A 13,246-nucleotide genomic window follows, 5' to 3' on the forward strand; every position below is an offset into this window, starting at 1 on the left:
AGAATCACATACTACAATTTGCAGACGAGACAGGCAATGTCGCCCAATAAAACACTGCAATAGGCCAATTGTAGCGGGCCGTGATTCTGAATGTGATATTCTTTGTACGGTTCAGGCATGTGCGGGCGTAGGGACTCGGAATCGCGTGTATCATCGCGAAGGGCTCGAATATTTGTACGTTAATGTGCTCGATCGCGTGTGCGTTTGTATGTCGCGTGTGCTAACGTGTAACTTCGCGTGCATAAATTCTATTTCATAACCGTGTGCCTTTCGCATATTCGCGTGTGTTCTAGAATGATCGCGCGCGGACCGTGAATCTGATACTTAATTTTTTGTGTACGGTTCAGATTCCAGAAGGAAGTGGGCTCTTCCATATCATTAGAGATCCCAATCATGTCGTCGTAGAACGCGTGGTCTAGTGGATATGAGCTTTATTTTTTTTTTGATTGGTCCAACTGAATGTATGGACCTAAATTGCTAGAATAAAGGTTAAAGATTTCCGGACGTGACCGATTCATGATCGCGCATTTGCGGGTTGGCGTTTGAGATCGCGTTTGTAACTTCGTAAGTACTAAAACGTTCATACAATTGTCGCAGTGTTATCAAGTTTACGCGATCGCGGGCATAGGTGTGCGTAGATGATCGCGAAGGGCTTAAGCGTTCGTATGTTGACGTGTTTGTCCAGTGTGCTCGCGTGTATGTGACTTCGCGTGTATAAATTCGATTTTGAAATCCTGCGGCGATTTATATATTCGCGGACCGTCATTCTGATCTTTAGTTTTCGGTGTACGGATCACATTCTGACAGGGAGAGAGTTACCCCATACCACTAGAGTTTCCGGTCATGTCGCCATGGAACGTTTTGTCTAGTGGATATGGTAGTTATTTTTCAATTTTATTATTTTTTTTAATAATTAACAAGGACCTAGATTGTTTGTACCGAGGATAGATACTTCCGGACGATCCCGATTCATGATGGCGCGAGCGCGGGAGTTTGTAGGTTGACACTTGAGATCGTGTTGGTAAGTTTATGAGTGCTGAGATTTTCACCTTATCACCGGGGTGTAATCATGTTTGCGAGTTCGTAGGTTGCTTGGAAAATCGCGAGGGGCTCTAACGTTTGTGCGCTGACGTGATTTTGTAACGTGTGTTCTTGAATGGTTGCGCGAACCGTGAGTCTGATATTAAATTTTCAGCGCGCGGTTTGAATTCTGGCAGAGAGTGGGATCGTTTATATCGATAGGGTTCCCGGTCATGTCGCCATGAGACGTGTTGTCTAATAGGTATGGGCGTATTTTCTTAATTGGTCCAGCTGAAGGCATGGACCTAGGCTTCTAGGATCAAGGATAGGCTTTCGGACGTGACCGATTCGTAATCGCGTGCACGATGGCATTTTTGTAGGTTCCCGCTGAGACCGCGTTTGAGAATGTGTGAGTGTTAAGACGTTCACTATCACCATCGTTGTTGATTCAGCTGAAGGCGGGTGTAGAATGGTAGTATAGGACTCGAAAAGAAGAAATAAAAGACAATATATGAAAGACGTAATAGATTAGATAGGTACAAGATACAGCTGAAGTTATGATCATCACATGAGACATACATTAGTACTTCAAACACTACTAATACTTGAATAGCCAATCACCACACATAGCACATCCTTTCTCAATTATCTATTTGTTACTGGTTGATTGTTGGTTATGAGCTGGTGAATAGAGGAAAGGTATAGAACAGACAAAAGGCTCATATCAGCCCTCCCGGCCTCCTCGACACACCACTATCGAGGCGTATTGTAATCAACATCTTGAAGCGGGCTTCTTATATAAATCAAATCCTCAGTAGTCATAATGTTTGGTGGATTATTAACATGAGAACTAATTAACCTCTAGTAGTAGAACTTGGTGCAAATAAAAACTAAAAAGAGCGAAGGTCCTTATATTTAGATAACTCTATTGAATATAGTGTGGCTTGATGATGTTTACAATACCGTCAATCCCATCAACCTGCGAGAGGGAAACAGGATTCTCAACCCAAAATTGCCATAAAATCCGTCGTTTATTACAATGACTCGAACTGTCTACTTTCGTTCATTCAAATATAGAGCTTTGAATTTAAGCCAATTGTAAAAAACTTAAGTTTTCAATCAAAAAACTTTAAAATAAAAAGTTGTTCTAGAACCCCCGACAAAATATTTTCATTTTACTTTCAAATGAAAGGGAAAAATCCATTCTTTCATATCCCGAAGTTTTACAGATGCCGAATTGTTTTGAATAAAGTTGTTCGACAAAGACACCGTGGCAAATTTTCCCCTAGCAAAAAAAGAAAACTTAAAATTTCTATGCATGTATGTCTTTATTATTTGGGGATGGAGTTTTGCTAGTCTAAGAACTTAGTTTACACTCACAAAGATGCGATTTAAGTGTGTTACTGCTTTTGTATGTGACATGATAACCATGGTGTATTTAGTGGATTGAACTGGGTTGGTCATTTTTCTGGTTAAACGGTAAGCAGATTCTCTGTTCTCTCTTTTATCCGGCTCGAACGTCTTAAAATTTTGTTCCCAAATTCCTTTTCATACCTGTTCAATACAGCTTCTTTTGATATTTCGTCCCCCTCCTTTGAAACGTGTTCAGGTTCCACGAGTACTTTCAAGGCCTGAAATGGCTCGATCCGTGGATGTCGATTTACGGTAAATCCCGAACATTAGTGTATTGTTTGTTTTTCTAGTGACAACTAGATCTATAAACGGCAGTTTTCCTTCCGTTTTCTTCTCTACTGTTAAATTTATTCTGTTGTGGCAGGAGTTCTACAGGTCAAGGGTCTGGGAAACACTCTCAAGACCTCAAGGGCAAGGTTCCTGTCGATCAAAAATCTACTAAATCCCTTCTAAAGATGGCCACGTAGTGTGTATTAGCAAAACCCGTCAAAAATTCAAAGTCCTGCTTCGAGAACACAAGCAAGCTGTGGATAACGAAAGAGCCAACGCCATCAGTGTGGCAGCTTATGCTACAGTCCACATTCGCACTATAGACTGGGATGTGCGGGTCTGCTAACCTTTCAAATCCCACTGGCCGGCAGTGGCATTATGAGAAAAAAATTTCTGCATATGGTCTGGCTTCCTCATGCAAACAACTTGATTTCGGGATGTAGGAGGTGTTAGCTCTGCCGATTTTCCAATGACCCATTTCAAAATGACAGAGACCTAGCGGTGCACTCCGAGGTACTTTCCCGTCGGCAAGTGCGCATGGAATTGACTCGTTTTTAGTGCTTCATGACATTTAAGTTAATTGCTTACCTTTTTACCTCATTACCATATACCTTATAATAACGAACAGAAACGACCTCATTTGCTGCGATAGACATTAATCTAAACTGTGAGCAGCGTAAGATCCATTTGGCATTTCTTATATTGAAATTCAGTCCACCTTTTCAGCAATCGCAAATCTTAAATAGGTCGATCTTCAACCCTAATCGGAATCTTTACTAAAAGATATATTTATTAGGTTTGAATACAGTTTTTTTCAGAATTTATCATCCATTCCACCTTAGAAGCTCTGTAAAAAGTCGAACTTTCGCCCTTAAAACTTAATATTTTGATTCTATTCAATCTGTTTACAACCAGAAAAAAAGATAAATTATGAAAAGACCAAAATAAAATTTTTAGGCTTTGTCCAGCTAGGCGCTACTGTGCGCCGTGGTGCGCGTTAACGCCGCGCTCAGTAGGCTAAGTTATTATTGGCATAGGTCAGTGTACGCATTGAGGTAATAATTTATACCTAAATTCGATTCGGATAACAACATCAATCTATAGTTACTATATTCATAGTTGGGCGCACACAAAAGCTGGAAAACTTGCAGCTCTTATTTCAGGAAGAAAACACTGGCATCCCATGCAAATGTTCAAGCTTAACAGTTTCATTATTCACGTCGTGAGTCAGAGTTTTACATGTAGCGAAACGAATTCGAAGATATGATGTGGTTTTATACTTGAACGAATATCTCTCTGTACTACATAAGAAATATACTTTTTTTCGTTTCTCTATGCTCGATAACACAAGAAAAATGTAAAATAATTATCACCATAATCACAATACCTTCTTTATATACATCCAAAGAGAAAATGTTATATGACGTCATACTCGTTTGGCTCCGGTATTTGACATGTTCAATTGGCTCCGTTCAGTGTCTCCGCCTAACTATGAACTAACATCAATCATCATATGCAGGGTACGATCGTTCGGAATAGACAGCATAGCTAGAAAATTTAAGCTGAAGCTGGATTGCTAAGTGTATGTAGAAAAGTTGCGAAATTGTGAAACTTGAAATTTGAAATTACATTTTATTGGAAATTTATAATTGCATTCTTTTAGGGAATAAATTGTTTTATTAGGATCAAGATTCGTTGTCTCCGTAATGAGCCTTGACGAGAAGATGGCGGAAATAAATGTGTGACACCATTTTAAATCCCAAGATGGCAAATTTCGGTTCTCGATAATCCTAACTCTACGAAAAATTTTGGAACCGGATTGACGAGTGATGTTTAACGATATTTGAAAACCTAAGATGGTGGTTTCCGCTTGAGCAATTTTTACGATAGCTCTAACCTCATAGATGTTATTGAAACAGACTCGGTGATTAGCTAATAAAAATCAATATTTGATGCCATTTTACAATCCCAAATGTCGACTTCGGATTGAACAATATTCTCGATAACTCTATTGCTTTTGCTTAATCGGAAGGTCGCCATCTTGAATTTTTTAAACAATTCAGATATCGATATTCGTTATCTATTCATCAATCACATTCCAACAATATCCATAATTTTGAGGCGATTGAAAATTTTGCTGTATCGGAAGTAACCATCTTGCATTTTGAAACAAAGTTTTTCAATGATTTCTATTAAATCAATGCATTACGTTATGTACACTGTTCATTTCAAAATCGAAATTTCAGACTCCTAGAAAATTGTTTCTGGATTCGCCCCTTGTAAATGCTAATCCGAACATAATATCAATTAGTAGTAGCTCAAGAAAACGTGTTTCGTGAAAAGAGACAATAAGAATCAAAACAAGCTACACAGATTAATCAAATTTTCCTGCACAGATTTTAAAACCTATACAGATTTCCAAATAACAAATTCGAACGAACCTTGCCTTAAACACTTGCATAAACGAAATTAAAATTAGTTTTCGAAAATTCCACGATCAAGTGCGAAAAAACTATTAGGGTCAGGAGATATGCAGCCGAGGTCACGAAGTCTCTGTTTTCGTTTTGAACTCACAAGCTGCACAAACTGATTCATCAAGAGCTACAGGGGCCTGCCGATTTATGACCGAATTCGTCAAGATGCTACTAATACAGCTCATAAAAGCGTAAGAGTCCCATATTGAAAAACAGCAAGCTGAGAAAAACGCTGTTCAAGATTTACATATTCGTTGCACCGTATGGTTAAGATAATTTTATTTGGTAGTTGGTTTGGGTATATTATTCGATATTTTATAAATAAACCTTGTAATCGATTTGTGCATTGTGATTCAGTGGTGATGCAGAATCCAACAGATAAATCATTTTCGACAAAAATCCATATGAAACTCTTACGCCTTTATGAGCAGTATACTGCTCATTAAAGCATAAGCATTAGAGTACCTCGACGTATGCCATTTTCCAGCACAGCAATTTTTCAGTTACTTTTGTTGTCCCCAATTACTGCGAAAATTTTGGGGACAGTTGGTTACACCCCCGAATTTGAGCATGGCGTTTAAAGTTTGTATGGAAATTAGTATGGGAAATTAATCCTATAAAAAGTTTGTCCAAAATGTGGTGAACAACGTTAGCTAAAACCGTAACTAGCTAGGATTTTTGATACAAGTGATATTACGGTTTTAAGGCGAAAGGGTTAACCGCAGAAATTTATTATTTCTGTCAACACTGCAAATGTACCACCAAACACGTACGTTTCAATCCCAAATATCTCAGAATATGTTTATTGCAAAGACTTGGTGTCTTCGACAGAATTTTTCAGAATGATTTTCTGAATCAGACGAACTTAGTTGGGTAGTCGAAAAACTATTTCAAGTTACCTATCAATGAGATTTGACCACTCTGATATCATCACATTTTCATTGCATTTGCCCAATCAATTGCCTTGATAGATACAAAACACGTAAATAAACCACCGTTTATTTGAATCTCGATAAGCAAGGATTTTCTGTGGCAGTATCAGAATTTTAACTTTGGTTTAGAATTATTAGCCTATAAATTGTTTTAGGTTCCTTCTTAAAAATTGATTTAATCGTGTAACATTTTCACTTCGTAGAATGATTTCAAACGAAGTTTTGGCAATTGCAATTTTTTATTTTGACTTCCAAACTACGGGTCCTGAGATATGTAAGATCAAAACGAAGGTGTTGGTGGCTTATTTACAGTGTTGACAGAATTAATAAATTTCTGTGATTACTGTTACCTTTCTATCTTGAAATCGTAGTAACACTTTTGTAAAAAATTCTAGCAAGTTATAGGTTTCGGAAAAGTTGCTAATCACATTCTGGAGTATACTTTTATTGAATTGGTTTTTCAATTTCTGTGAAATGCTAGCAGAAACTAGCTCGAGAAGATCAGTAAGGATATGTTGGAATAAGTCAGATGAGCAGATTGGTAAAGCTCTTTGTGCGGTGGGTAAGAACTGATATCTCAGCAAAGTGACATTTGTTATCTGAAAATCTGTACCGTATTTTTTATTATTGGTGAATTTTGAACAGCCAGTACTCAGCTCGCAGCCACATAAGAACGAAAATGAGACATCCTGTGAATTTACCGCTCCCAGCTGCTGTTTTACCTTGTAGTCTATGACATCTTTACATTTAATGGAAATATAAAAAGTGTGTGTTTGGATTAATGTCACCATTTTTCAACCTTGGCAATTAAAATATTAAATCTTCTTCTGTAAAAATAACTGTTTAAAGCAAAACGTTTCTGGCAGACAAAAACACACTAGACACGCGTTGTCTCACGATCAACCTTCAGTCAAGCTTGGCCTCGACCGTCAGAGGCGATTGACTGGCGAAAGACTGTCGGAGCTGTCTAGATGTGCTTCGGAAAATTGTGTATAGCAGCAAAGAATTCGAGCTATTTGTCATTCAAGCATGTTCAACATTTCGATGAATGATTTAATGACGAGTCAATTTTCGAGTTAACAATTCAATTTGGAGGACAAAGTATAACGAACTCTTTTGAGTGAGATAAATTCTCTTTTTTGAATACTTGATCGAAAACAATTAACAACAAGTGACAATCAGTTATATCTCGAAATTCGACAATGCACAGACCGACACAAACGAAAACATAAATAAAGCAATCATTTTAAAACAGGGAAGTATCATGCAAACTTCGGTTTGAATTCTAAATAAAACGTCTTCGAGCATTTGTTTCCAGCACCAATCATTTCAAATATAAACAACAATTAGATAGGATATTTCATATGCCAACTTTGGCTCTCGGTTTTTAAACAACAGTTGTATCACTATTCCGGACAGATTGCATTCCGATACATACAAAGAGAATTATAAACATCCTATAATTGCATACGAAAATGTCGTTTCGGGGGAATGAGGGCATTTAGAAACCATTTCTAAGGTACTACATGCAACACCATTCCAAATCGGTCTACGAAATCTGCAAAACATTTGTACGAAAAAACTTACTCTTGACCGACAGACACAAGAAGGCACAACGATAATCTGTTTCGATGGTATAATAATTATTCAAATATTGCAACTGTAACCAAGGAAACTACTAGCTCTTACGATAGCTCCAATTGTGCAAGTACTAAGTGAGTGTAATAATGTGCAAATGTGGTACCCGAAATGGAAAACTATACAGATGGAATTCTACAAGCACCATTATTTCAATTTTAACGGAGACGCCCGGTATCCCAACCACCTACAAACTACCATGCACTCCCTTAAACGCAAAGTACCAAAAAAATAAATAAAATCACATAGCAAAACAACGTCACTCACCTCTTCCTTTTCGCGCGCAATTGTAGTCATGGAGTTTCGATAGATGTTCGGACATGAGGACGCCTTCAAGCGGTATCGGTGCGTATGTAGCAGCGCCCCTCGATAGTGAATCGAGTTCTTGTGTACTCGAATGTCCTTCAGGAAGTTAGAATATCTCGCCTGGTGGGTTGGGTGGGTGTTCGATCGTTTCAGATTGTGCTTCGGTTCCAGCTTTTTCTGCTTGGGCACCAAAAGCGTGACGGCGGTGTTGACATTCGGGTTGAAGATTTCATTTTCGTACACTACATCCAGCGAAGTTTTGCGGAACGATCGCCGATCGTCTAAATCTTCCTTCGCTGCAACGGATTTCTCATCCAGTGACCACGAGCTTAGAGCTGCCCGAGAGTCACGCAGTTCCTTTTGACGGTGCGCACTGAGGTAGGCTTCTTCCAGCGATGCCACGCTCAGGGTTTCCAAGGATGTTTTGTGATCCGGATCGACGTTTTCGGCATAACTGGATATTTTTTCTTGGGAGTTTAGGGTTTCGGAGCTAGCAAGTGTAGCATGCGTAGGCTTTGTTTCTTCGCTCGGCGGTGATGGATGTTCTTCCAACTTTGGGAAGGTTTCTTTAACGAGGATAGTTTGTCGAAGGGAACGGCGACTGCCACTTCGAGGGTGTGGTTGAACTTGCTCTTGATCGAGCTTTAAAAATGTGGGCAGTGTTAGTTCACTTTGATATTTTTTTGACAGGGCTGGATTTTCTGGCGCAATAACTTGATTCGCTTCGGTGTTCACGTTAGTTACCAGCGTATCCAAGAGGTGTTCTCGTGGGACACCAGTTTCGATCATTTTCTTCAGTTCATCCAGGCAGACGCTCGAGTTGGAAAAGGTTTGCATGCTTTGAGAGCGACTTTCCAGTTTGCTTTCCTCGATCATCCAGTCTGGATCGCGTAAAAGAGCACCCATCACACACAAATTGAAAAGGGTTCCGGCAAGGATCAAAGTAGTACCTCGCCATCCAAATATTTCAATCAACCACTGCGTGAATGGGGCGTACAGGAAGGTACCGATGCCTGTTCCGGAGGCACCGATTCCAGTCGCAAACGTTCGTCTCTTATCAAACCAGAAAGCGATCGAGACCACGGCTGTCACATATCCAACTCCTAAACCCAATCCAGCAAGGATACCGAACGTGAAGTACAACTGTTCAACACTCGTGCAAATTGAGGCAAGGGCGAACCCGCACGTTGCGACAAAACCTCCTAACATAGTCATCTTTTGGCAACCGTATCGATCAACTAGATTCGACATTATTGGTCCTACAAGTAAGGGAACGGCAATAAACAGCGAACCAACCCATGCGGTTTTAGATTTAGACTCTCCGAAATAGTCCAACCATTCGGTATACATCAACCCGAAGGAGAACGAAACACCATCCATAATGAGTGAGATCATCACCGATGCAAAGACCACCACCCAGCCATAACCACCATCTGGGATTTTAGGTTTGTTCTTTTTCACCGGTTCCTGGCAGGAGGAAAGGATCGAATCCGCTTCCGAGTTGTCCGAATTCAGGCGCTTCTTTCGCTTGGCATCGACCACCGTCAGCTGAGACATCATTGGGTGATCCTCATCCTTTTCATCGTCCGACAAATTACAAAATGTCACCTCGTTCGAGTTGAGCAAGGTCGTTTTAAGTGCCTCCAGCTCCTCCTTCCCAAAACGAGCATTGGCGTTGTAATTGTTGTTATCACTATTGTAGTTGTTATTATTCAGCTGATTGTCGGTGTTGTTTCGAACCATGAAGCTCTTATTGCTAGGATCGGTGATCTGAATTTCGACCACCATTTTGCTCGCGTACTTGTTATTACTAATAATAAATTTTGTTCCGACGGGATGTGGTCCCACTTGTTTCTGTTATAAAATGTTCGACAGCCAAAAAAAAAAATGGTTGCGCGCCAAACACGCTTTGACCGTTGGTGGTGAACCTGACTGCCGGTACTGTATTGTCACGTTTTGTATCTGCTCGATTCAATTTAAAACCCTAAATACAGCAATCCTAATGGAAGAGTTTCCAAATGTTGTTGGCAGTTGACGAAACACATTAAATCGTTGGCTTTGCACGTGATAATATTGAAACATACAAAATAGCTAGAGAGAACGGTTCCGAACAGTAGCGTCACAATCCTCCGCGGGAGGGTTCTGTTTACATGTGCGTCTAGCGAAATGATAATAGAACTCGAAACTAATCGAACACGTCGTTCTCCGGTTGGTGCGATCTTCTGTTCCGTTGCGAGTAGCTCATAAACAACGACGCTTCCGTGGCTAATGATCTTTCACTCTTATTATATATATGCGCTTTCAGTAGGCTTTGCTTTCGATCGGCACATACACAGACACACAACGTATCGCTTACTATGCTTTGTAGGTGTGTTCACCCGTGGGTAATCACTGTTTATTAGGAGATTATTGATTGGACTCTTTCAACTAGGCTGGCGGGTGGTGGTCTTATCCGGTCGTATTAACGTCGACAACTTAACTTGGCTAGATCTAAGGCGGGGATCCTTGGCGGTGTACCGCTGACAATTGCTCACTGTGCTGGGAAAATCCCTGCTGCAATACATAGGTATCGCTATGAGTTGGTTCAATTCGGTTAGCACTGGTTTTCTTTTCATCAAGCCGATTACGTGCCGGGCTGGCCAATCCACGAACGTTTGTCTGAGATCCTTGCGTAATTGCTATAGGTACGCGCGATTTTGAAAGCTCCCCTCGCAGGGAAGGAGAGAATTACAATCACTATGCTGCTTGCAGAGTTCACGGACTCACGAAACTAGTCGTGTCAGGCTTTCTTCCCCTTGAAGGTGTCCCACATTGTTCTGGAATCAAACACTGGACTCAGGGGCTGTTTGCAATCGCACTTCCTAACTGGGAATGGCAAAAGTTTCAAAGTCACTGCGATATTCGGAACGGGATACTTGTTTAAACTTTTTCTCTAGCGAGAGAGAGAGAGAGAGAGGGAGGTGACTGAGTGATTTTCCTTTACACTTCTTCACAAACGACGGCTGTTACTGGTGACGCGCGTGAGATCTTCACCCCTCTTGATTTCTGGTTGGATTTATTTTTAACGAAACTCTGTTTTCTTCCGCGCACAACAAAGCGACGCTCGCAACTGTTTTTCCGATGCCGACCGGTGGCGAATGTGCTCGCCTGGTATTTTGTGACGTGCTGTACAAAATGTCTGAAAATAGAATCGCAAAAAAAATGCAGAATATCAGTCAATTAGGCTAGTTTGGGTAAGATTTACAAATCGTGTTTGAAAATAAATAACATTGCTTTGAAGTGGTTTGACGAGATTTGTAACCGAGCTAATTTGTTACACTAATAATACATTTCTGAAGGAAATGGAAATCAGTTAATGGTTGTAGCCTTAATTTTAGAGGTAATTAATAATAATTTTCGGGCCATGATCCATGATCCCACTATGAGAAGATGAATACTGTAATCTAGATGACCATCATTGGAGAATATTTCAAAGGTAAGACGACATGTATACTATCTAGATTATCTATAGGATTAAATGCCACGTGCCAGGAATTTCGATGATAATATCGATCGAATAAATATATGCGCATGACGAAGACAACATACAAGTGCTATATAGCAACATCTAATTTGGCTTTTAATTTTTCGGCTGTTTGTGTTGATGACCACAGTCAAGGCTGTTCAAATTTCGTATCTCCACGAAATTATTGTGGCCGAGTGGGAAAGGTTGAGTTGTCCTCGAAACACAAATCTGTTTTCAAACTGACGCAAATTCACACGACACCCGAGCGAAAGAGCAAATTGGCCTTACTGGTTGGTTACTGGTTTAGTCCAGTTGGTATTTACTGATGATCATAATGAAATTAGGACAACATACTAGGCTACATCATATATGTATTCCGTCCTGGCAAAAATGTCTAGACACATTTTAAATGCCGTACTGTGTTGTTAGTTCTGCTTTGAATGATGCCGCGTGTTTTGTAACCTTTTTCGGTTTGTTTAGGTGGCACTTACACTTTCGCTGAGGAAAGTGATAATAAAACGTATTACGTTTTTGTGTCAACAATAAACTAACGTATGTTGGTTTATTGTTGTCACTCGATTGAGTCTCCCGCATTTCCTAACATCTTTCAATATACATTTGGAAAATATAATACCAATGGGGACGGGCATAGCGCAGTTGGTAAATCGATTGCCTTGTACGGAGTTCACCTGACTTCGATTCCCAATCCCGCACATAGGTTTAGAGAGTTTTCCAAAAGAGATCACCCGAAAAGAGGCGAATGACCCTAAGGTTAAAATTTCTATAATCGAAATAAAAAAAAATAATACTTTGAAAATCTAGCATAATGTTACGAAAGATTAGTTCTACATATATCCAGCCACACAATTAAGCCGATATTTGCCGATCACGACAAGCTGAATCGAATGACACCCTCAACTCTCCGGGTACTTGATAGGAAAAAAGCGATAGCGATAGTCCTCAATGAATACAACAAGGTGACTGAGTCAATAGATTCCATTCCATTTCGTAACGTAAAAGCGTATCTTCCAATGAATGGAAACGTACTTCATCTGGAATCGTTTTGCCAATTATCATGATTGACATCTTGCTAAATATGTATATATTTTTGATTATAATGTGTGATAGACAGCTTTCATCTTTGCCATTGCAAAATTGTTAGAACGAACTATGAGTACTGTGAGCGATGTGTTAATATATTTTACATGCTGTCGTATCATATAATCACACAAAATCGCAAAGATTTCTGTTTGGAATACTGTGCAGTATCTACCAAGCGAATGGGATTAGTTGAATCTCATTTCACAACCGTAGATACCAGCATACAATGGAAGAAATCCAACCAAAAGGGAACTTAATTAGAAGTTACTGGATAATTACCACAATATATGTACTTAAAGTTGCAGAATTATTTAAGAAACAAAACGCAATCAAATTTGTTCACCACACGCAACTATGGAGATGACTTTAAAAATCGAGGAACAATAGCGGGATTTTATTAATTTAGAGGCCCACTTTTATTTCTCTAACTTTTGTAGTTTTTATTTTACACTGCAGTACCCTATGGACAATGTGAACGATGTTTCAGGGTGCATAATTTGTGTTTTCGCTTTTATGTTATGAGCACTTTTACATAAAACTATAACTTTTTCAAACAGTATTATCTTTGATTAGGGCAATTTACATTA

The 13,246-nt window shown here is 39.6% G+C and overlaps 1 protein-coding gene across 8 annotated transcripts in view; it reads right to left on the reverse strand.

The window, feature by feature from the left end:
* Positions 1-13,246, reverse strand: part of LOC131693365 (monocarboxylate transporter 14-like) — a 93,870-nt gene that overhangs the window by 28,129 nt on the left and 52,495 nt on the right. For 7 of the 8 annotated variants that reach the window (XM_058981116.1, XM_058981117.1, XM_058981118.1 and 4 more), the window contains one exon: positions 8,015-11,231. In XM_058981116.1, coding sequence (XP_058837099.1) covers positions 8,015-9,841 — 1,827 coding nt within the window. In that variant the 5' untranslated portion in view covers positions 9,842-11,231. Of the gene's footprint in view, positions 1-7,540; positions 7,733-8,014; positions 11,232-13,246 lie in introns of those variants that run through there. The other variant, XM_058981122.1, reaches the window with a different exon arrangement.

The sequence above is a fragment of the Topomyia yanbarensis genome, chromosome 3, assembly GCF_030247195.1.
Source record: "Topomyia yanbarensis strain Yona2022 chromosome 3, ASM3024719v1, whole genome shotgun sequence".
Taxonomy (NCBI): Eukaryota; Metazoa; Arthropoda; class Insecta; order Diptera; family Culicidae; genus Topomyia; species Topomyia yanbarensis.